Genomic DNA, 25,620 nt, shown 5'->3' with positions numbered 1-25,620 from the left:
AGACATCGTTCATTCTGATCAGTTAATAACTTCCTGAAAAAGGTCAGTTTGAACATACGTAGAAGTTCAAACTGGTAGAAAACAAGAAAGTTAGTTCATCTAGTAGAAAATAAGAACTATTTAGTAAAAAATTATTGAATTATGGTGAAAAACTGAAACCATTTCCACTAAGATCAGGAACAAGACAAGGTTGCTCACTCACACCACTGTTATTCAACATAGTTTTGGAAGTTTTAGCCACAGCAATCAGAGAAGAAAAAGAAATAAAAGGAATCCAAATCAGAAAAGAAGAAGTAAAGCTGTCACTGTTTGCAGATGACATGATACTATACACAGAGAATCCTAAAGATGCTACCAGAAAACTACTAGAGCTAATCACAGAATTTGGTAAAGTAGCAGGATACAAAATTAATGCACAGAAATCTCTTGCATTCCTATACACTAATTATGAAAAATCTGAAAGCGAAATTAAGAAAACACTGCCATTTACCATTGCAACAAAAAGAATAAAATACCTAGGAATAAACCTACCTAAGGAGACAAAAAACCTGTATGCAGAAAATTATAAGACACTGATGAAAGAAATTAAAGATGATACAAAGAGATGGAGAGATATACCATGTTCTTGGATTGGAAGAATCAACATTGTGAAAATGATTCTACTACCCAAAGCAATCTACAGATTCAATGCAATCCTTATCAAACTACCACTGGCATTTTTCACAGAATTAGAACAAAAAATTTCATAATTTGTATGGAAACACAAAATACCGCGAATAGCCAAAGCAATCTTGAGAAAGAAAAACGGAGCTGGAGGAATCAGGCTCCCTGCCTTCAGACTATACTACAAAGCTACAGTGATCAAGACAGTATGGTATTGGCACAAAAACAGAAACATAGATCAATGGAACAGGATAGAAAGCCCAGAGATAAACCCACCCACATATGGTCACCTTATCTTTGATAAAGGAGGCAAGCATATACAGTGGAGAAAAGACAGCCTCTTCAATAAGTGGTGCTGGGAAAACTGGACAGGTAGATGTAAAAGTATGAAATTAGAACACTCCCTTACACCATACACAAAAATAAACTCAAAATGGATTAAAAACCTAAATGTAAGGCCAGACACTATAAAACTCTTAGAGGAAAACATAGGCAGAACACTCTATGACATACATCACAGCAAGATCCTTTTTGACCCACCTCTTAGAGAAATGGAAATAAAAACAAAAATAAAGAAATGGGACCTAATGAAACTTAAAAGCTTTTGCACAGCAAAGGAAACCATAAACAAGACCAAAAGACAACCCTCAGAATGGGAGAAAATATTTGCAAATGAAGCAACTGACAAAGGATTAATCTCCAAATTTTACAAGCAGCTCATGCAGCTCAGTAACAAAAAAAACAAACAACCCAATCCAAAAATGGGCAGAAGACCTAAATAGACATTTCTCCAAAGAAGATATACAGATTGCCAACAAACACATGAAAGAATGCTCAACATCATTAATCATTAGAGAAATGCAAACCAAAACTACAATGAGATATCATCTCACACCGGTCAGAATGGCCATCATCAAAAAATCTACAAACAGTAAATGCTGGAGAGGGTGTGGAGAAAAGGGAACACTCTTGCACTGTTGGTGGGAATGTAAATTGATACAGCCACTATGGAGAACAGTATGGAGGTTCCTTAAAAAAGTAAAAATAGAACTACCATATGACCCAGCATTCCCACTACTGGGCATATACCCTGAGAAAACCATAATTCAAAAAGAGTCATGTACCAAAATGTTCATTGCAGCTCTATTTACAATAGCCAGGACCTGGAAGCAACCTAAATGTCCATCGACAGATGAATGGATAAAGAAGATGTGGCACATATATACAATGGAATATTACTCAGCCATAAAAAGAAACGAAATTGAGTTATTTGTGGTGAGGTGGATGGACTTAGAGTCTGTCATACAGAGTGAAGTAAGTCAGAAAGAGAAAACAAACACAGTATGCTAACACATACATATGGAATCTAAGGAAAAAAAAAAAAAAAGTCAAGAAGAACCTAGTGGCAAGATGGGAATAAAGACACAGACCTACTAGAGAATGAACTTGAGGATATGGGGAGGGGGTAGGGTAAGCTGGGACAAAGTTAGAGAGTGGCATGGACATATATACACTACCAAATGTAAAATAGCTAGTGGGACGCAACCGCATAGCACAGGGAGATCAGCTCGGTGCTTTGTGACCACCTGGAGGGGTGGGATGGGGAGGGTGGGAGGGAGGGAGATGCAAGAGGGAAGAGATATGGGAACATATGTATATGTATAACTGATTCACTTTTTTATAAAGCAGAAACTAACACACCATTGTAAAGCAATTATACTCCAATAAAGCTGTTAAGATAAATAAATAAATAAATAAATAAATAAATAAATAAATAAATAATTGAATTATTTTGAGAAACTTGATGCCAATATGAATATTTTAAAGTTCTAGCATCCAGTGGAGAATTAACATAGTTAAACATAACTATGCTGCAGTCTTAAGATATGTTATTATTTTGTGTACCCATGTGAAAGGAAAAAAAAAACCTGCCAATTAAACTACCGATTACATTAATCAATGCTTCGTTATCTTTAGAAATGTTTTGCTTATTCAAAGAATTCTTTGAAATTGATTTCATACATAGTTTTTTACTGTGCATAAATAAAAATGAAAATATTAGCAAAATACATTGGTTTAAGTATTCCTGAAAACTTCCAATGCAGAACCCAACTCTCCTGAGGCATTTTTTGGTTGAGAATTATTAAACTCTGTGTTTTTTTTATATATAATGTTATTTTCTGGGTCATCAGGAGTGCTGATGATACAGGATTTATTAAAAGAGTGCTCCACTATTGTCTGAACAATAGAAAACAATAGTTTTCTCCTTATCTGCCAACACCATCCTGTAAAGTCTGATGCGTGGGCTTTCCTAATCTTACCAGAGGTGTCAAGTGATATCAACAATGTTATGACTGCCACTTGGCCAAGATTGTTTGAGAGAAGCAAATGATTTATCCCGATTTTACAGCTGTTTAAAATGAGAAAAAGCAATACATCTTAGACTTGATGATATACGGTATACTATTTGCCAAACATGTCGAGTAGTTTTTGTTTTTCCCAGCCAGGACAACAATTTTATGTATGAAAACTTATTTTTACATGTATTCTATATTGTCTTCTATTTTAGTGTTTCAGTATTTTCACTTCCCTCACCTTTCTGGTAGTCTTTTTATATATCTAGTTTATTTATCAGTGTCTTTCCCCAAATATTAGTCATAGAATTCAGTTTAAAGATGAGTCCAATTTGGGTTTTCTTCTAATTCAGAATTTCCCCAATTAATGTCTAATATATTGGGAAAATGCTTGATTAAGCAAAGTTAAACAGAATTCTTTAATACAACTTTCTCAAAGCCTGTAATATATTGATGTACATTGTGATTATCTAAGAATAGCAAATTATGTAACATTTCTGAAAATTATTTGATTACAGGACCTCTTTTAATAGAATATGTGATAAGATTTGTGCATGGAAGAACATCCTTTGGAAAAAGACTTTTATAGTTAGCTAATGTTCTTTGTAGGATTTCTTTGTTTTGTCTTGTCTTTGCTATGTGGCACTCTAAATCTCTGAAAATCTGGGGATGAACGTGATGTTAATACAGACAGTTCCATATTTACCCAGTATTATCAAAGAAAGAGATGGTCATGATGTAAATTTTAAGGTAATAAAATCTTAATTACATCTAAAGTTGTTTGCCTTCTATCATACAGTGTGGCTACACAATTCTATAATGTATATTTGTGTTACTAAACTAAGCTAAGCTGATGTAGTCATGAAGCAAATTCTAGGCTTTTGGGGTAAATATTGGTTGTCTCTGTCAACCAATAGTTGAAGGCTAAATGTCCTCTCCCCTACAACTTTCTGACCAGTTGTTATGTTACAAGAGAAACACATACATACCAAACACAAAAATATTATTAAAAACAAGTACAAAACAAAGAGCCAGCTCTTACAGCTGCTGTGGCACCTGGGGACAGTGCAATTGTGTTCAGACATTCCAACCAGCACCTGCATGACAGACTCACTCTGAAGTTGTAACTGGGTCAGGAGACAAGGCACTCTGCAGAGCAGGAGAATGCAGATCTAAGGGCTCTGGTCAGCACTGTGCTCTGCACCCAAGACATTCAGTTGCTGATCTTGCTGAATTCTTATACTTCATTCATTGAAGCGGGGGCCTGACTAATATTTCTTAACAGCCATATATGTAGGACACTATTCACTTCACTAATAAAAAATCATTTCTATTATTGTATGAATAATTGTGTATATGTTAACAAAATCCTCTTATGTATATTTGGATATTCATGAGGCAATAAGCACTAACTGCTGCAGTGCTGATTTCTCTCAAAGATTTTTTTCACAAATGCTAAACAACTATTGCTTGAATTTAAATTGGAGTTAACTTGTGTACACATACACATGTGTCACATTATTGTTATTCAATTGATTTTAAAGTAATTCCCATATTGACAATGTAAAACTTAATCATATTAAATAGAATAGGGCCAATGGAATTTAAGTTTCAATGATAATTTAGCTCCATTATTATAAGTTTCAATTTATGGAACATTCTATAGATATCCATGAGCCCCAAAAAGGTATATCAGGATGTTTAGAAGTATTGTAAATAACCAGACTGCCATGCTGAATTTTAGGCTCTTCTTTTGATACATTTTTAAAAAATCTTCCCTTACTCTCAATTCTCCCTTATTATTCTTGATATTTTCCCTTCCACTTGGCTGCTCAGTGGAGAAACCAGATATTTGAACTGATTAAAACTGTGTACAAAGTAAAACCAAGTCAGCTCTGAATTAGGGCCTGAAGTTTTCCCATAAAGTGAAGTACACAGACTTTTCAGAATGATCTTTGGAACACTTAGTTTGGCTGTTCAGAGATTGCTCCTCAGTTTTATTATAGTTCCTTCAAATTGCTGAATGAGTTATTTTTGAAATAATGTAAAAAAGTTCAGATTTTGTCAGCCTTAACGTTTTCATATTTTCTGCAGCTATATTTGGCCTCAAAAGTGAATTTGACAACTTTTTGAGCTTGTTAAAATTAATATTGTGCTAGAAAAACAATTACAGCAACTTTAATGCATTAGGGAAAAATATATGTGTAGTCATAGCACTATTCAAAATGCTGGCCAGATTAAGAAGAAAACTAATCTGTATATTTTTTATTCTCAGTATAAGAAGATCATCCTTTTATATGCCTTAGGACCATTTTAAGAATGCTACTATGCCTTAATGGGAGTCTAGACAACTCTTCTAATAACTAAAAACATTTAAAAAGGATCTGAAATAGAACTATTAAAAATTCCCAGCTGTGCTGTATATGATAGGATTATTGTTCAAGCAACTCATGCAGCTCAATATCAAAAAAACAAACAACTCAATCCAAAAATGGGCAGAAGACCTAAATAGACATTTCTCCAAAGAAGATGTACAAATTGCCAACAAACACATTAAAGAATGCTCAACATCATTAATCATAAGAGAAATGCAAATCAAAGCTACAATGTGATATCATCGGACACCAGTCAGAATGGCCATCATCAAAAAATCTACAAACAATAAATGCTAGAGAGGGTGTGGAGAAAAAGGAACCCTCTTGCACCGTTGGTGGGAATGTAAATTGATACAGCCACCATGGAGAACAGTATGGAGGGTCCTTAAAAAACTAAAAATAGAACTACCATAAAACCCAGCAATCCCACTACTGGACATATACCCTGAGAAAACCAGAATTCAAAAAGAGTCATGTATCAAAATGTTCATTGCAGCTCTATTTACAATAGCCAGGACATGGAAGCAACCTAAGTGTCCATCAACAGATGAATGGATAAAGAAGATGTGGCACATATATACAATGGAATATTACTCAGCCATAAAAAGGAATGAAACTGAGTTATTTGTAGTGAGGTGGATGGACCTAGAGACTGTCATACAGAGTGAAGTAAGTCAGAAAGAGAAAAACAAATACCGTATGCTAACAAATATATATGGAATCAAAAAAAGAAAAAAGAAAGAAAGAAAGAAAAAGAAATGGTGAGAAGAACCTAGGGGCAAGACGGGAATAAAGATGCAGACCTACTAGAGAATGGACTTGAGGATACGGGGAGGGGGAAGGGTAAGCTGGGACAAAGTGAGAGAGTGGCATGGACATATATACACTACCAAACGTAAAACAGATAGCTAGGGGGAAGCAGCCGCATAGCACAGGGAGATCAGCTCGGTGCTTTGTGACCACCTAGTGGGGTGGGATAGGGAGGGTGGGAGGGAGGGAGTTGCAAGAGGGAAGAGATATGGGGACATATGTATATGTATAACTGATTCACTTTGTTATAAAACAGAAACTAACACACCATTGTAAAGCAATTATACTCCAATAAAGATGTTAAAAAAAAACCAACTTAATAATCTTGTGGGAGATATGATCATAGAATTACAAATCTTAGAGTTGGAAAAATAAGTTTAAGGCCTTTAAAATTTCTTCTTAATGATGTAACTTCATTTTTAATACTTTTAATATTTGTGCAGTTCCCATGATAATGCTTTTAGTCATTAAAAAATAAAACAACTTCTGTCTTAAGATTCAATTCATTCCACTCTTAAACAGGTCAAATTATACAGTGTATTAACTGGAATGTGCCTCCTGCTAAACCCCATCCTTTGTTCCTATACACAGAATAGAAAAGAAAATGTTTATTTAATCTGCCATATAATAGATCTTCACTTCTTCAAGTACTTGAAGACAATTTTTGTCTCTCTGCATCCTTTACCACTATGTCAACTCTCCCTCCACTCCCACTTATCTCAAGGCTTTATTTTCATAATTCTTAAAAAATAGTTTCCACAGAGATACATCACTATCCGTGTACCTTCATAAGTATGAATATTAGTTTTTCTACATTTATATATGGTACACAGACAGACTTTAATTGGGCAGACTTTTTTAACCATTATTACCTTGAAATGACCTACTTGTTTGCTATGGTTTCCCACATCCTTTCTTTGTCACATTTTTATTGTTTTTCACTTTATCCAGTCCATTCTTGAAATTGCATCTCATTGACTGTTATACATGAAGTCAATGAGCTTGCTTGTTTCTTCAAACCTTCCTGAGATGTACAGAGTTTCACTGTAGCCTACTTTAAAACAGGAACGTTCAATAAATAGTTTGAACCACAGATGGCTTTTCATTACTTTGAAAGTGGCCTATGCTCAAGCATAAAGAATATAATCATGAAACATGACCTTTCAAAGATGCCACATTATTTTATACTTTAGGGTCACTTGAGGATTCTTTACTTAGTCAATCAGTATACAATACTGAAAAATAAGATTATGTTGATGAGACTAGTGAGTATTGTCTACCCTTTATTAAAACAGTCTCTCATTTGTAGAAGTGTAAAATTTTCAAATGAGAGACACTGCTAGTCTTTCCTCAGGAAACAAATTTCTTGTGACTCCAAAAGAAAAAAAGAAGAATCAGGGTCAAGGTCTAATGATGTGATTCATTTCTACCACAAGATAGTTATTCCAAGTAAACTATATTATTCATTTTGCATAACACTTTCAACACTTAATTCTCTTCCACTGTGCAATTTTATTTTCTTTAGTAGACTAAATATAAGGAGGGAAGTCTGAAAAGATAACTGAGATTTTAGAACACAAAAGATGTCCTCAATCTCAAACTCTTAAAAGCAACTCCTTGACGGAGAAGAATACACATCAGATGAGTTAAAGTAGCTGAAGAGGAAAAAAAAAAAGAATCTGGTCATTAATAAGAGTTAAATACTCAAATTTTAAATATCATCTTATTAATAAATTCAGTATTGGCTCAACTGAACAGAAGAATAAGTGTGTAATATGGAATCCCAAGGGACATAAATATAATAAAATATTTTCTTGAATGAATTAAACTCTCACTCAAGGAAAGGAAATTTTGAAGACCTGAATACCAATTTCTGGCTCAAGAAATAGCAAGGTAAGAGAAGAACTTAAAGTATGATAATTCACTGGCTATAAGCCAATCTTATAAAGATAAAAGTGCAGAATTCTGAAGGCGACTGGCAGACATCCCAGATCGATTAAGTAAGAAATCCTGCAGTATAGGCAACATATTCATCTTTGAAACCTTAAATTTAGATAATGCAGCTCAAGAATCGGTAGATGGAAATAAAAAATATAGCTAAACTGAAAAAGAATTATAGATGTGGGGATTCTTTTACATGATAAACTTATAACTTAATGACTCATTCTATTAAGCTGTATCATTGGTTAATTCACTGAAGTAAAGGTAAACTAATGTTTTACAGAACAGAACAGAACAGAACAGAACACCTACCTTACCTAACTGACTGACTGGACCTGTTAGTTGTCAAAAAGTCAAGCTGATAGTCTCACCTACCACTAATTTTAAAATATCACATCTGGAACCTAGTGCTCAAAATGTATCAGCATTATGTCAAATGTATTTGACATTGCTATTTAGGAACCTAGAACAGTTTATATATATATATATATATATATATATATATATATATATATATATATATATATTATATAAAGTAAATAATAGAGTGTAGTATAAATTGAACACACCTGGGCTTAGGATTGCATTGCCATGTACTATGATTTTCTTCAAGTTAGGACACAGAAAATAGACATAGGCTCACATTTGAGTCTCTCAAGTAGAAAGAAACATCACTACCACTTGTCATGTGTTTTTATGGTATACATTTAGTATATGCCATTGAAATCAGAGTTGTAAAGATAAAGACTTAACAAGAAGGAACTCAGTGCCATGGCCTGTTGTGGAAAGGCAATATTCAGGACATAGGCTCCCTCACCAATAACTGAAAAGAAGAGTAGACTAATGCTGCTTTGAAACAAATTAAATAAACCAATAAGTTTCATTCCTCCAAACAGCCCTAATTCCAGAATCATTTTCTTCCTCTTTAAACCCTATTTAAAGACAAGATGCTTAAAAAGTCCTTATACAATTTATTTTATTACTCATGACAATGGGAATAAAAGGATAAATTGTGATAAACATGACAAATAAGTCAGTTAAAAATATGAAAGAGTTTAAACAGGTAACTTTTATTGTTAAAAGAGTCATAAGATTGGTTAAAAAATGGTGTGCTATTTGTTGGAGTTAACATAATTTAATAATATATTTTACACACACTTGATACAAAATATTCTGTAACCATCCCAGTATTCCAGGTTTTGAAAATCATGCAGAACTATTGAAAAATATATCAGAATTTGTCATATTAAAAATATGTAATTTCATTCTTTGGCACCCAGAATATTCAAACATCTTTTTATTTTGAAAATAACTGAGTTTAATCCAGTTTTTTTTTTTGAGGCAAATCATAGGTCAAAATCATTTTGCTATACATCTTAAAGCATCTATTTTCTAAATTTGTCATAATTTTAGTCAACCATATTTCTTCTATTGAGTTCTTCCTACCAGTAAAACATGTTCTCCTTACTTATGTTTTTATAGAGTGGAACCATTGATTTCTTTAAAAGAAAATAAAATTTTGAAAATAAAAGTATTAATCTTAAATAATAAACCAACATTTGAGCTATAATTTTATTATAGATTAGTTATTGAAATATCAAAATATCAGCTCATTAAAATTTACAGAAAACTTTTATTCTTATATAAAACCAGACTTTCTACCACTATTTAAAATTCATTTGAGCTTGACAAAGCTACATATATAGTACATGGTGAAAAATAATGAGTGAAGGCAAGGTTTAAAACATAAAACAAAATATTCAGATTTCTGAAAGAAATCTTTAATGTAATCTAATCTAACACTCTCATTTCATAGGAAAGGATCTAATTCCCATAAAGCTTCAATATCGACCAAGTTCAATAGTCTAGGAGCAGAGCAGAAATTAGGATGTCATGTCAAAGTGTTTTGCTTTTTTTGAGTAGAAGATGAATGAGAGGGATGTCCTCTTTGAATAAAGCAGACTTCACTCAAAGTTGGTAGAGGTTTATTTAAAAAAAAAAAAAAAAGACACTGGTGTGAGCCACTTGAAGAAATGAAAGGCTTCAAAAAAGTCATGCCACATTTCATTCCTTTTCTACCATAGTTTTTATGAGTTAGTGAAAGAAGCTAAGCATATTTGAAGATGTAATAGGAAACATCATTCTTGTGTCTATTAAACAAAGGAAGAGCAGATGATAAAAATAGTGTCATATCCTAACCTACCCTTTTATCAAATTATCACTGCCAGAATATGTTTGAGATAAATGCCATTTTATAATAATAGGTAAATATATTTACCTATTATTAGTTACCCTCATTTAAAAAAACTTTGTAAATAATACAGGTTTCTTTTATAGTTATATAAATGTCATAGAAAATGAAATAAATATAGAATAGTTGATTTATATTATTGTAAATAGTAATAAATATTTAAAATCTGTTTTCATTGCATGGCCTCATGTTCTAATTGACCTATGTGCATTTAAAATGTAGTGGCAGGGAGACCTTCAAGATGGCAGAAGAGTAAGACGTGGAGATCATCTTCCACCCCACAAATACAGCAGAAATACATCTACATGTGGAACAACTCCTACAGAACACCTACTGAACGCTGGCAGAAGACCTCAGACTTCCAAAAGGCAAGAAACTCCCCACGTACCTGGGTAGGGCAAAAGAAAAAAGAAAAAACAGAGACAAAAGAATAGGGACAGGACCTGCACCTCTGGGAGGGAGCTGTGAAGGAGGAAAGGTTTCCACACACTAGGAAGGCCCTTTGCGGGCAGAGACTGCGGGTGGCGAGGGGGGAAGCTTCGGAGCCACGGAGGAGAGCGCAGCCACAGGGGTGCGGAGGGCAAAGTGGAGAGATTCCCGCACAAAGGATCAGTGTCGACCAGCACTCACCAGCCCGAGAGGCTTGTCTGCTCACCAGGGCGGGTGGGAGTTGGGAGCTGAGGCTCTGGCTTCAGAGGTCAGATCCCAGGGAGAGGACTGGGGTTGGCTAAATGAACACAGCCTGAAGGGGACTAGTGCGCCACAGCTAGCTGGGAGGGAGGGAGTCTGCGAAAAAGTCTGGAACTGCCAAAGAGGCAAGAGACTTTTTCTTGCCTCTTTGTTTCACAGTGCACGAGGAGAGGGGATTCAGAGCACTGCCTAAACGAGTTCCAGAGACAGGTGTGAGCCGCGGCTATCAGCATGGACCCCAGAGATGGGCATGAGACGCTAAGGCTGCTGCTGTAGCCACCAAGAAGCCTGTGTGCCAGCACAGGTCACTCTCTACACCTCCCCTCCCGGGAGCCTGTGCCACTGCCAGGGTCCCGTGATCCAGGTACAACTTCCATGGGAAAACACACGGCGCACCTCCCACTGTTGCAACGTCATGCTGGCCTCTGCTGCTGCAGGCTTTCCTTGCATTCTGTACCCCTCCCACCCCCTGGCCTGAGTGAGCCAGAGCCCCCTAATCAGCTGTTCCTTTAACCCCTTCCTGTATGAGGGAAGAACAGACACGCTCAGGCAACCTACATGCAAAGGCAGGGCCAAATCCAAAGCGGAACCCCAGGAGCTCTGTGAACAAAGAAGAGAAAGGGGAGTCTCTCCCAGTAGCCTCAGGCACAGTGGGTTAAATTTCCACAAACAACTTGATGTACCCTGCATCTGTGGAATACCTGAATAGACAACGAATCATCCCAAATTGAGGCAGTGGACTTTGGGAGAACGATATATATATATATTTTCCCTTTTCTCTTTTTGTGAGTGTGTATGTGTATGCTTCTGTGTGTGATTTTGTCTGTATAGCTTTGCTTTTACCATTTGTCCTAGGGTTCTGTCTGTCCGTTTTTGTTTTTGTTTTTGTTTTCAGTATAGTTTTTAGCGCTTGTTATCATTGGTGGATTTGTTTTTTGGTGTGGTTGCTCTCTTCCTTCTTTCTTTTTTTAAATAACCTTTAATTTTTAATAATTATTTTTTATTTAAATAACTTTATTTTATTTATTTTTTTCTTTTTTCTTTCTTTCTTTTTTTCTTTCTTTTATTCTGAGCCATCGGGATGACAGGGCCTTGGTGCTCCGGCCAGGTTCAGGCCTGTGCCTCTGAGGTGGGAGAGCTGAATTCAGGACACTGGTCCACCAGAGACCGCCCAGCTCCATGTAATATCAGATGGTGAAAATCTCCCAGAGATCTCCCTCTCAATGCCAAGAACCAGCTCCACTCAAAGACCAGCAAGCAACAGTGCTGGACACCCTATGCCAAACAACTAGCAAGACAGGAATACAACCCCACCCACTAGCAGAAATGCTGCCAAAAATCATAATAAGGTCACAGACACCCCAAAACACACCACCGGACGTGGACCTGCCCACCAGAAAGACAAGATCCAGCCTCCTCCACCAGAACACAGGCACTTGTCCCCTCCACCAGGAAGCCTACACAACCCACTGAAACAACCTTAGCCACTGGGGGCAGACACCAAAAACAACAGGAACTACGAACCTGCAGCCTACAAACAGGAGACCTCAAACAAAGTAAGTTAAGCAAAATGAGAAGACAAACACACAGCAGATGAAGGGGCAAGGTAAAAACCCACCAGACCAAAGAAATGAAGAGGAAATAGGCTGTCTACCTGAAAAAGAATTCAGAATAATGATAGTAAAGATGATCCAAAATCTTGGAAATAGAATGGAGAAAATACAAGAAAAGTTTAACAAGGACCTACAAGAACTAAAGAGCAAACAAACAATGATGAACAATACAATAAATGAAATTCAAAATTCTCTAGAAGGAATCAATAGCAGAATAACTGAGGCAGAAGAATGGATAAGTGACCTGGAAGACAAAATAGTGGAAATAACTACTGCAGAGCAGAATAAAGAAAAAAGGATGAAAAGAGTTGAGAACAGCCTCAGAGACTTCTGGGACAACATTAAACACACAAACATTCGAATTATAGGGGTCCCAGAAGAAGAAAAGAAAAAGAAAGGGACTGAGAAAATATGTGAAGAGATTATAGTTGAAAACTTCCCTAATATGGCAAAGGAAATAGTCAATCAAGTCCAGGAAGCACAGAGAGTCCCATACAGGATAAATCCAAGGAGAAACATGCCAAGATACATATTAATCAAACTATCAAAAATTAAATACAAAGAAAAAATATTAAAACCAGCAAGGGAAAAGCAACAAATGACATACAAGGGAATCCCCATAAGGTTAACAGCTGATCTTTTAGCAGAAACTCTGCAAGCCAGAAGAGAGTGGCAGGACAAATTTGAAGTGATGAAAGGGAAAAACCTACAACCAAGATTACTCTACTCAGCAAGGATATCATTCAGATTTGATGGAGAAACTAAAACCTTTACAGACAAGCAAAAGCTACGAGAATTCAGCACAAAGAAACCAGCTTTACAACAAATGCTAAAGGAACCTCTCCAGGCAGGATACACAAGGAAGGAAAAGACCTACAAAAACAAACCAAAACAATTAAGAAAATGGTAATACATACATATCGATAATTACCTTAAATGTAATTGGATTACATGCTCTGATCAAAAGACACAGATTGGCTGAATGGATACAAAAACAAGACCCATATATATGCTATCTACAAGAGATCCACTTCAGACCTAGGGACACATACAGACTGAAAGTGAGGGAATGGAAAAAGATATTCCATGCAAATGGAAATCAAAAGAAAGCTGGAGTAGCAATTCTCATATCAGCCAAAATAGACTTTAGAATAAAGACTATTACAAGAGACAAAGAAGGACACTAGATAATGATCAAGGGATCAATCCAAGAAGAAGATATAGAAATTGTAAATATTTATGCACCTAACATAGGAGCACCTCGATACATAAGACAAATGCTAACAGCCATAAAAGGGGAAATCGACAGTAACACAGTCATTGTTTGGGACTTTAACACCCCACTTTCACCAATGGACAGATTATCCAAAATGAAAATAAATAAGGAAATACAAGCTTTAAATGATACTTTAAACAAGACAGACTTAATTGATATTTATAGGACATTCCATCCAAAAAAAAAAAAAAAAACAGAATACACTTTCTTCTCAAGTGTTAATGGAACATTCTCCAGGATAGATCATATCTTGGGTCAAATTTCAAGCCTTGGTAAATTTAACAAAATTGAAAGAGTATCAAGTATCTTTTCCGACCACAATGCTATGAGACTAGATATCAATTACAGGAAAAAATCTGTAAAAAATACAAATACATAGAGGCTAAACAATACACTATTTAATAACCAAGAGATCACTGAAGAAATCAAAGAGGAAATCAAAAAATATCTAGGAACAAATGACAGTGAAAACACGACAACCCAAAACCTATGGGATGCATCAAAAGCAGTTCTAAGAGGGAAGTTTATAGCAATAAAATCCTACCTCAAGAAACAAGAAACATCTCAAATAAACAACCTAACCTTATATCTAACACAATTATAGAAAGAAGAACAAAAAACCCTAAAGTTAGCAGAAGGAAAGAAATCATAAAGATCAGATCAGAAATAAATGAAAAAGAAATGAAGGAAACAATAGCAAAGATCCATAAAACTAAAACTGGTTCTTTGAGACGATAAACAAAATTGATCAACCATAAGCCAGACTCATCAAGAAAAAAAGAGAAAAGACTCAAGTCAACAGAATTAACAATGAAAAAGGAGAAGTAACAACTGACACTGCTGAAATACAAAGGATCATGAGAGATTACTATAAGCAACTATATGCCAATAAAATGGACAACCTGGAAGAAATGAACAAACTCCTAGAAAAGCACAACCTTCCGATACTGAACCAGGAAGAAATAGAAAATATAAACAGACAAATCATAAACACTGAAATTGAAATTGTGATTAAAAATCTTCCAACAAACAAAAGCCCAGGACCAGATGCCTTCCCAGGCGAATTCTATCAAACATTTAGAGAAGAGATAACACCTATCCTTCTCAAAGTCTTCCAAACCATAGCTGAGGGAGGAACAGTCCCAAACTCATTCTATGAGGCCACCATCTCCCTGATACCAAAATCAGACAAAGATGTCACAAAGAAAGAAAACTACATGCCAACATCTCTGATGGACATAGAGGAAAAATCCTCAAGAAAATACTAGCAAACAGAATCCAACAGCACATTAAAAGGATCATACACCATGATCAAGTGGTGTTTATCCCAGGAGTGCAACGATTCTTCAATATATGCAAATCAATCAATGTGATATACTGTATCAAAAAACTGAATAAAAACCATATGTTCATCTCAATAGATGCAGAAAAAGCTTTTGACAAAATTCAACACACATTTATGATAAAAACCCTCCAGAAAGTAGGCACAGAGGGAACTTACCTCAACATAATAAAGGCCATATATGACAAACCCACAGCCAACATCATTCTCAATGGTGAAAAACTGAAACCATTTCCACTAAGATCAGGAACAAGTCAAGGTTGCCCACTCTCACCACTATTATTCCACATTGTTTTGGAAGTTTTAGCCACAGTAATCAGAGTAGAAAAAGAAATAGAAGGAATCCAAATCGGAAAAGAAGAAGTAAAGCTGTCACTGTTTGCAGATGACATGATACTATACATAGAGAATCCTAAAGATGCTACCAGAAAACTACTAGAGCTAATCAATGAATTTGGTAAAGTAGCAGGATACAAAATTAATGCACAGAAATCTCATGCATTCCTATACACTAATGATGAAAAATCTGAAAGTGAAATTAAGGAAACACTCCCATTTACCATTGCAACAAAAAGAATAAAACACCTAGGAATAAACCTGCCTAAGCTGAGAAAAGATCTGTATGCAGAAAACTATAATACACTGATGAAAGAAATTAAAGATGATACAAACAGATTGAGAGATAGACCATGTTCTTCATTGGAAGAATCAACATTGTGAAAATGACTACAGTACCCAAAGCAATCTACAGATTCAATGCAGTCCCTATCAAACTACCACTGGTATTTTTCACAGAACTAGAACAAAAAATTTCACAATTTTTATGGAAACACAAAAGACTGCGAATAGCCAAAGCAATCTTGAGAAAGAAAAACGGAGCTGGAGGAATAAGGCTCCCTGACTTCAGAGTATACTGCAAATCTACAGTAATCAAGACAGTATGGTACTGGCACAAAAACAGAAATATAGATCAATGGAACAGATAGAAAGCCCAGAAATAAACCCACGCATATGGTCACCTTATCTTTGATAAAGGAGGCAAGAATATACAATGGAGAAAAGACAGCCTCTTCACTAAGTGGTGCTGGGAAAACTGGACAGTTACATGTAAAAGAATGAAATTAGAACACTCCCTAACAACATAGACAAAAATAAACTCAAAATGGATTAAAGACCTAAATGTAAGGCCAGACACTATCAGACTCTTAGAGGAAAACATAGGCAGAACACTCTATGACATAAATCACAGCAAGATCCTTTTTGACCCACCTCCTAGAGAAATGGAAATAAAAACAAAAATAAACAAATGGGACCTAATGAAACTTAAAAGCTTTTGCACAGCAAAGGAAACCATAAATAAGACGAAAAGACAACCCTCAGAATGGGAGAAAATATTTGCAAATGAAGCAACTAACAAAGGATTAATCTCCAAGATTTACAAGCAGCTCATGCAGCTCAATATCAAAAAAGCAAACAACCCAATCCAAAAATGGGCAGAAAACCTAAACAGACATTTCTCCAAAGACGATATACAGATTGCCAACAAACACATGAAAGGATGCTCAACATCACTAATCATTAGAGAAATGCAAATCAAAACTACAATGAGGTATCACCTCATACCAGTCAGAGGGCCATCAACAAAAAATCTACAAACAGTAAATGCTGGAGAGGGTGTGGAGAAAAGGGAATCCTGTTGCACTGTTGGTGAGAATGTAAATTGATACAATCGCTATGGAGAACAATATGGAGGTGTCTTAAAAAACTAAAATTAGAACTACCATACTACCCAGCAATCCCACTACTGGGCATATACCCTGAGAAAACCATAATTCAAAAAGAGTCATGTACCCAAATGTTCATTGCAGCTTTATTTACAATAGCCAGGAGATGGAAGCAACCTAAGTGTCCATTGACAGATGAATGGATAAAGAAGATGTGGCACATATATACAATGGAATATTACTCAGCCATAAAAAGAAACGAAATTGAGTAATTTGTAGTGAGGTGGATGGACCTAGAATCTGTCATACAGAGTGAAGTAAGTCAGAAAGAGAAAAACAAATACAATATGCTAACACATATATATGGAATCTAAAAAAAAAAAATGGTTATGAAGAACCTAGGGGCAGGACGGGATTAAAGACACAGACCTACTAGAGAATGGACTTGAGGACATGGAGAGGGGGAAGGGTAAGTTGGACAAAGTGAGAGAGTGGCATGGAGATATATATACTACCAAATGTAAAATCGATAGCTAGTGGAAAGGAGCCGCATAGCACAGGGAGATCAGCTCGGTGCTTTGTGACCACCTAGAGGGGGGAGATAGGGAGGGTGGGAGGGACGGAGACGCTAGAGGGAAGAGATACGGTGATATATGTATATGTATAGCTGATTCACTTTGTTATAAAGCAGAAACTAACCCACCATTGTAAAGCAACTATACTCCAATAAAGATGTTAAAAAAAAAATGTAGTGGCAAATTCAATCTGTCGGTAAGTTAGTTTGAGATACATGTGAAAAATTAGTTGATACAATCTTATCTATTATCTCCATACCAGACCTTTCCCATTCTCTCAATATATTTTTATTAAACTCTACTCTGTGTACAGTGATACCTTAGTTGATATAATCAACATAATTTATAAGAATTAAGTATTAGGTAATACTGAAAACAAGGTTCTGAACAATTGGTTAGGCTCAGGTGCCTAAATTTTTGGTTTTATAGTTGATTTGGTGTATTTACTGACATTAAAAATGAAGAACATGTTGATTATGTGTGACATCCTTCACTATTCTCAGGTAATTATTTGACATTATGAGTGAATAATACCTTGTGATAGCACAGTATTAGTATCTTGGACAAAACTACTTTGAGTGCTTTAAATTCAATATTTTATATAAGATATTGAGATAAATAATCTTGCTGAGTATTTCTTTGCTTATAATAACATAAGCCACTTGCACATTTTCTAATGATTCCTATATTCTCATGTCAGGAGCTATGGATGAAATTTAATGCGTGTTTCTAAACAGTTTTTAAAAGTGGTATCATATATTTTAATTACCCTCCTCCTATCCCATCAATCTTTGACACTCTTCTCTTATTAATACAGATATATATTTGTTTATGATCTCTCTCATCCATTAGAATGTACACTCCAAGGAAGTAGAGATTTTATCTCTCATGTTCACTATTTTATCCCCAGGGTTTTTAGACTAGGCTATGGCAAGAGGGAAAATCTAATGCTTAATTAAAACTTGCTGAGTGAATAAATGATCAAATGTAAGCCCAGGTTTTATGTCCCTCATCGGTGCCTCTTCCAGGGACTGATTATATTTTGAGACCTCTTTTCCCAGTGACTTACAAACTTTTTGATCAGGCTTGATGGAAATACCTTTTACATCCCTGTGCTTGTGTGTGTTTGAAACAAAATAGTCATGAAACAATCTGATAATTAAAAGCTATTGTATTTCATTCTATTTATATTTATTTAAAAAATAATGCTGCAGCAGAGGATTTTTAGAGCAGTAAAAGTACTCTGTATGATACCACAATGATGAATATGGTATGAATATTGGCAAATATGCAATATTTAACGGCAAATACGCCATTTTATATTTGTCGAAACCCACAGAATGTGCAACACCAAGAGTGAGCTGTAATGTAATCTTTATGTGTACCATATGTAACCAAGAGTGTACCATAAATGCAGGTTCATCAGTCGTAACAAATGTACCACTCTGGTGGGGGATTTGATAATGGGGAAGACCATGCATATGCGGGGGCAGAGGGCACATGGGAAATCTCTGGACCTTCCTCTCAATTTTGCAGTGAACCTAAAACTGCTCTAAAAAAATAAAGTCAGTTAAAAAAAAAATAATGCTGGTCTTGTAATTTATTTCACAATGCACAAACATGCAGTTTGTAACACTGTTTTAGACAAAAATGCCAAGAGGTAAACCACATTAATTTTTGAGTATGTAGAAAGAACACATGTATTAGTCAGCCTTGGATGGTGTAATCTCAAGTCTAAATTTTCCTGAATTTCCTAGGCTTCTCAGGGCTTCCAGCTCTCTCTGTATATCATATACAGAGATATTCTCATACCCCAGACTTTCAGGAGCTGAAAGGCCTAAAAGAGACTGGAAAATGTCTCTTCCTTGAGCAGCTGAGAAATTATGTAAATCTGGAGTTGGATTCAGCTACAAACAAAGCAAAATACTAAAGTTATTTCATATAATTCTCACCACAACCATACAAACTAAAGAATGACTACTCACCTTTTTTAAGTAAAGAAACTGAGGCTCAAAAGGTCAAATGACTTAAGGTGACAAGGCTAGTGAGCAGCAGAGTCTTGATTCGCTCCTGTTCCATATATAGTCCCCTACCCCTGGGAGGTAGAGGCATGATCTAGAAGTTCTTGGAATCCAGAGGCAGTTCCTCTGGACCTCCGAGCTTCCAGACACTCAGAGTAGGGAGGCCCAAAGTCCTGGATGTTCCCTGCCTCTTTTTGTGGACCACGAATACAACACAATCCCCCCTCAACTTCTTCAACTTTCCTGTCTGTCCTGGCTCAACCCCACCCAACTTCTAGCCCCTTCTACTTTTCAGGGGGTGGGGGTGGGACATATACCAACACCCTTGAGGATTTACTGTACACTTGGTCACACGCACCTCTCATACCTAGGGCCCTGTGAGATAGGAAGGACAGGCTGTGTTTCTCCCTGAGAAATTAACCTTGACTTGGCCAAGGTCACACCTACTGGAGCTCAAAGGAAGCTCAGAAACAAGCTCATTTACTATTGAGCTCTTCCACTTTTTCACTTAGTAAAATCTTGACTGAGTAGAATCTGATCTTGATTATTGTAAACGACAAACTTCCAACTCCAGCCCTCCTCCCCAAACCCCACCATCACCCAAGCAGGAGCCATGTCTTATGGGTGGAGGAGCCCATCACCTCTGGAGAAGTTTGGGGATTCTACCCTCTCCCACTTCCTCCCGGCCACCCTGTTCCTTGTTCCCCGCTGTCCCTCTGGTCTAACCTCTAGGGTTAAGCCCAGAGTGGTGGGAAGAGTTGCGTCCTACGGTCACACTGGGCGCGCTCAGTGGCAGAGCGGGCTTCGGCCGGACCCAGGCAGCCTTGTGCGCGCGCCGCGGCTGGGAGCCCGAGTGCGCGCAGCTCAGGGGCCGCCGCCGCCGCTGGGGCCGAGGACGCGGCTTCTCTGCTCGCCCGCCCGGGACGCCGCGCCACCCGCCCCCTGCAGCCTGTGTTGCAGCTGCCGGCCACCGGAGGGGGCGAACAAACGTCAACCTGTTGTTTGTCCCGTCACCATTTATCAACTCTCAGCACCACAAGGAAGTGCGGCCGCCACCCGCGCGCGGAAAGTTCAGCATGCAGGAAGTTTGGGGAGAGCTCGGCGACTAGCACGGCGGGGCGGCCCGGGCTAGCGCAGGGCGAGCGTAGGGGCCAGAGCGCGGCGTGGTCCTGGGAGCCTGTCCCGGCTTTTTCTTGGAGCGACGCTGTTCCTAGGTCGCTGATCCCAATGCACCGGCTCATCCTTGTCTACACGCTAGTCTGCTCAAACTTTTGCAGCTACCGGGACACTTCTGCAACTCCGCAGAGCGCATCCATCAAAGCTTTGCGCAACGCCAACCTCAGGCGAGATGGTAAGAGACTCAGATTTTATTTTTTTTAATTAAGTAATCACATTTTTTGTTGTCATCATTGTTGTCCCACACCCCTTTTCAGTCTTTCATATGAACCTTGGTTGTGTGTATGGGTGGGGGGAGGGGGGAGGGGGAAGAGGGGTCCGGTCCTGTCTCCAGTCCCGAGAGAGCCCCTTCTTCGGGAATGGACAGAGGGGTGTGGGACGCGTGCCTGAGGGGATCGGATAGGTCAGGTGGCTCATCTCCCTGACCCTAGAGAAGTCATTTTGGTGTCCAACAGTCAACTGATGCTAGGATCCCAGAGTTGAAGAAAGTTGCAAGCTGCGCCGCAACACGGTCAGGCTCTTAACCTTTTGGACTGGAAACACGTAGATGGGGCATTTGTGATAGGTGGAGGGACTCAAGAGTGGCTTTCTCTGGGTGATTTATTTTTATTTTTCTTAAGTGTGGGGAAAGGGAATGATTCATTTCAGAGGAAATGATAGCTGGAACAGAGTGACAACTTATTTATGTATTATTTATGTTGAGGAGACTGCGGTGTGCAGTATGTTGCCCTTTTCATCCCCAGAGTGATTTTTCCAGTGGAGTTCAGCGTGGCTCAGAAACTCAGAGTCTGGGAGAAAAATGCCTTTTGGAGTTTTATCTGTATCCCAGGGGGACCTGGCTTCTGCTATTAGTTGTCTTGCATAGAATTCTTTCCAACTGTTTGCAAGAAGCAAAGCTCTTTAAACAGCTCTCCTAAGCAAGGTCCCAAGCAGGCTTGTTTGTTTTCCTTTACTATGAAGGACACCTGGGTCATTGGATCCCAGCGATTTTAATTGCGTTTATTGACTTTCTGGGCCTCCACCAAGGTCTGATTTATTCCTGAATTCTCAAGTACAGCTGATGTTGCCAATAATTTGCAGCTGTTTCCGCCATCTACCTGAACTGACCCATAGGTTTTTGTGTTTGTTTTGTTTCCCTTCATCAAAAATATCTTTCTTTCCTTCTGCTTGCTTAAAGTTCTAACAGATCTCCTAAGGAGATCACCAAGCTATTCTTAATGGCTTCACTCTTGGAGCTGGCAACATTTGACCTCTGGTAATTACATATTAGCCTTCTTATTTTCTTATCAGTTTCTCTCTTGGTATGTCCTTAATTTGGACATCACTGAAAGGCTTCTGTGCTTTGAAACAAACAAACAAAAACTTTATTATATTTTCTGGTGGCAAGTATGCTGTGTGTTTCAGTGTGCTAAAGTCATCTGAAGTGGAGGGGGTACAGGGAAGGCAGAGAGTAACCTCCAGGCAGAAGGTCACCCTGTATTTATAGAATTACCTTATCACAGTATTTTGTGTAAAATATGCTAGCAGTGCATTTTTGATAACTCTTCATCTTAGTGTAAGCACAAAATTATCTTATTAATTTTAAAAAAAAGGTTTAGGCTCAAGACTAAACTTTCATAGCTTTGTTTCACTCATTAATGTTTCCACCAGGGACAATCTTCTACTCATTGAGTTTTTAGATTTGTTAATGTTTGCACTTAATGTGCCCTTTCAGCTACATAGAGTAAAAGGCCATTTATAATTTGTATGACTTCATAGCGGTAATTTTGTAATCCTTAGCCTCCCAAGTATGAGTTACAAGAAATCAAGGACAGAAAATCAAAAGTATGTAACCATTGCCCATTAACCCAAGATTCTGACTAAAACCAAGTCACGCAGCTCATATCTCTGTTTTTTGGAAAAGAATAATCTCATTTTACTTTTTGCTGTTAAAACTCTGTACATCTATCTAGTCTATACGAGAAGTGCTAATGCTTTATTTTAGTAAAATTTGAAAACTACCCTGGATTTATTTCTTCATATTTTAGCTAGAGCTGTTATGCAGTTACAGCACACATACACACACGCACTTTGATTAGTTCAGATTGCTCAGTACTTAACTCAGTGTCAATCTCATTTATAAACAAGGCTAGGAAAGGGGGAAAGGTAGTTGGATTAAAAGAAAGTTGTTGTATACAGAGTAAAAATAATTAACACTCATAATGAACTTTTAGTTGGGGGAATTTTCAAAAGGCAGCTTATTCTAGTTATAGAGAGACATTCTCTAAAAATGGTAATATTGCCCCAAAGGAAAGCAGTTGGATCTTAGGAGGTGAAAAAGAGTCTTAGAAATTACAATGGTTTGTGGTCCTCCAAAGAGTCAGTACATATAAACAGATATTCAGTACATCTGTAGTATTAGCAATTCATAGGGAGCAGATGTGATTAGAAAAAAAAGAATGTCTAAAAAGGCTTCTTAACCAGGGGAGTGATGATATGAAGGAAAGGTTGAGAAACACTGTTGTAGAGTTTTGGTGAGAGAGTAAGAATAAAGGGTCTTTGAAAAAGTTTAGACATCCACTGGGAAATTTTAATGGCAACAATTGAGCTGATGAGAGAAAGTAATAACTTATTAAATTAAACCCTTTTTCTGATTCCAGACATTTTAAACTTGCTCTCTCAAAGTTCCTTAATGGCTCAATAAAGGGGACAATACTCTTGATCTGATTAAGACAGGGTATAAGTTTGCGGAGGACATAAACAGAGAATACAATAAGGGGAAGATAGAAGATAAAAGTTTCCAAACATTAATTTAGGGTCCTTAGAAGACCTGGCCCTTAGATTACAAATTGTAGGAAGTCTAACAAAAGATTAGATATGGCCCTTACTAGGGGTTTCGAAACCATTATCTAATGACGGAACTGTCTTTACACTTGAGGGCCATCGTTTTGTCTCTGCTGATCCTGTTAGCTGCTGCCTAATGTTGGGGTTAAGAAAGGAAGAATGATGACAGGAATCCCCTGTTCTTGGCATGAGGTATGTTGGATCCTATCCAGCCTGATACAAAATCTTGATTTTTGGTCTCCCAGTACCTAATAGCTCCAGGTAACTGAAGTAGTTAAGAAATGAATTGGAGATAGAGTGTGAAGGTTGGTAAATGATAGTCTCCTTCTACCCAGTGTAGGAGGCTGCTCTGTTGCAGTCTCCTGGCCTTTCAGAACTCTTCATCACATTATGTTCTTGTTCTAAAAGGGATGTCTGTAGAGCCCTTGCCAGCACTTGCAGAATGACAAAAGGTGACCCAAGGAAGAGGGTGGTTGAATTTGGTCCCTGTCTCCAGGAGGAAACTAATAGGTTCTATAGCCAGGAAGGATTAAAATATAACAGTTTGCAGTGCTTAATTGAGTATTTATGCTTCCTTATATCATATTTGTTATTCTTTCTCAAACTGATTTACTTTTGAAACCCATTCCTGATCCAACTCTTAGCACAGAGAAAATCTTCCTTTAGCAATAGCATCTACATATTTTTATTTTAGTGCCTGTGCAGTTGGTGCTTTTGTTATAATAACTGGCCACAACTGGTATTTCTCAGAGTGTGAATCAAGAAGTGTGAAGGTAGCAATTAACTGACAGTATTGCTTACTTATTTTTAAATCTAACTAGATAGAACTTCCTGCTTATGGGGTTAAGATTACAGATGCACTCTTCATTTTCTTGACCCTTTTTTGCTTTCAGAAAGTACAGGTGTTGGTGGTAAATTATTCTGAATATAGTTCTGTTTTGTTGTTTAGTATGCCAGGACTTGAATTGTCTATTGTCTATTATCATTATCTTGTGATTGGCCTGCAGTTTTAGTAATTGTGGTCTGAGATTCTTTTTTAAGTGGTCCAGCTTATTTCTTAAATAACATCAGTTTCTATTGTCCTCATTGATGACAGCACACTGACTTTGGTGCAAAGATCAGAGCTTAAAGGAAAGGCAAAAATAAAACAGAGGGTAATTTAAACAAATTAGTTTTAAAGTGTCTGAAAGCTAAGAACCACATTAGTGTCTAAACCTGAGGTTCTTCTGTATTTATATTTTTCTGTTCAACTCTAAGTGTATTAAGGCTACAGAGCGTAATGGAGATTACATATTTTAAATGCAACATGGCTTTGACTTGCCACCATAGGTTATATTACTTAATAGAAGTTCTTTTAAAGAGGTGAGTTTAGCCAGATATCTCCACAGTGTATAGTGGAAGATGCCATAAGGTTGTGAGTTATACTAATAACCATTGTGTGTTCATTGACTGACAGTGATTTTTGAATACAGGATTTTTCCCTTTCAGCAAATGAAAGCAAACCTTTATTGTTTATTAAAGTGCTAACAATGGAGCAATGTCAAACAATGGAGCAATGTCCCAGAGTCACTTACATGGGACTCCTGAGCATATGTGGTCTCAGAGAATCCTGTCATTCTGAGAGTCTGGAGGATATAGACATTTATGTCTCTGTCCTTGAGAGCTGAGTCATGATGCAAATCATCTTCCTTCTGGAACTTACTCTTGAACTTTCTTTGCTGAAATGATATTAGTGTAAAAAGGCATTAGCTGAACATTTTAATAAAATTCTTCCTGTATTAAAATAGGAGCCTAGTTCAAAATTTCTAAATTTAAAGTGCCCAGTGCCTGGATATCACTGAGGTCCCCTCACCCTGGAAGCCCCTCTGCAGCGCAGCATGCCAGATATTGGATTTTATTAACTGGATCTGAGGTCTCATTAGGGTAATGTAAATCACAGAGGTAACCTGGTTAGTGTTTGACAACATTTTAAGTTATTTCAAAGTT

The 25,620-nt window shown here is 37.1% G+C and overlaps 1 protein-coding gene across 2 annotated transcripts in view; it reads left to right on the top strand.

The window, feature by feature from the left end:
• Positions 1-20,472: 20,472 nt before the first annotated feature.
• PDGFD (platelet derived growth factor D) overlaps positions 20,473-25,620 on the top strand; it is a 226,782-nt gene continuing 221,634 nt past the window's right edge. Inside the window, exon 1 of one of the 2 annotated variants that reach the window (XM_082339987.1) lies at positions 20,473-20,986. In XM_082339987.1, coding sequence (XP_082196113.1) covers positions 20,863-20,986 — 124 coding nt within the window. In that variant the 5' untranslated portion in view covers positions 20,473-20,862. The remainder of the gene's footprint in view (positions 20,987-25,620) is intronic. The other variant, XM_082339988.1, reaches the window with a different exon arrangement.

Source organism: Balaenoptera borealis (genome assembly GCF_965194805.1).
Source record: "Balaenoptera borealis genome assembly, chromosome: 11".
Taxonomy (NCBI): domain Eukaryota; kingdom Metazoa; phylum Chordata; class Mammalia; order Artiodactyla; family Balaenopteridae; genus Balaenoptera; species Balaenoptera borealis.
This window is presented reverse-complemented; position numbering and strand designations above follow the sequence as displayed.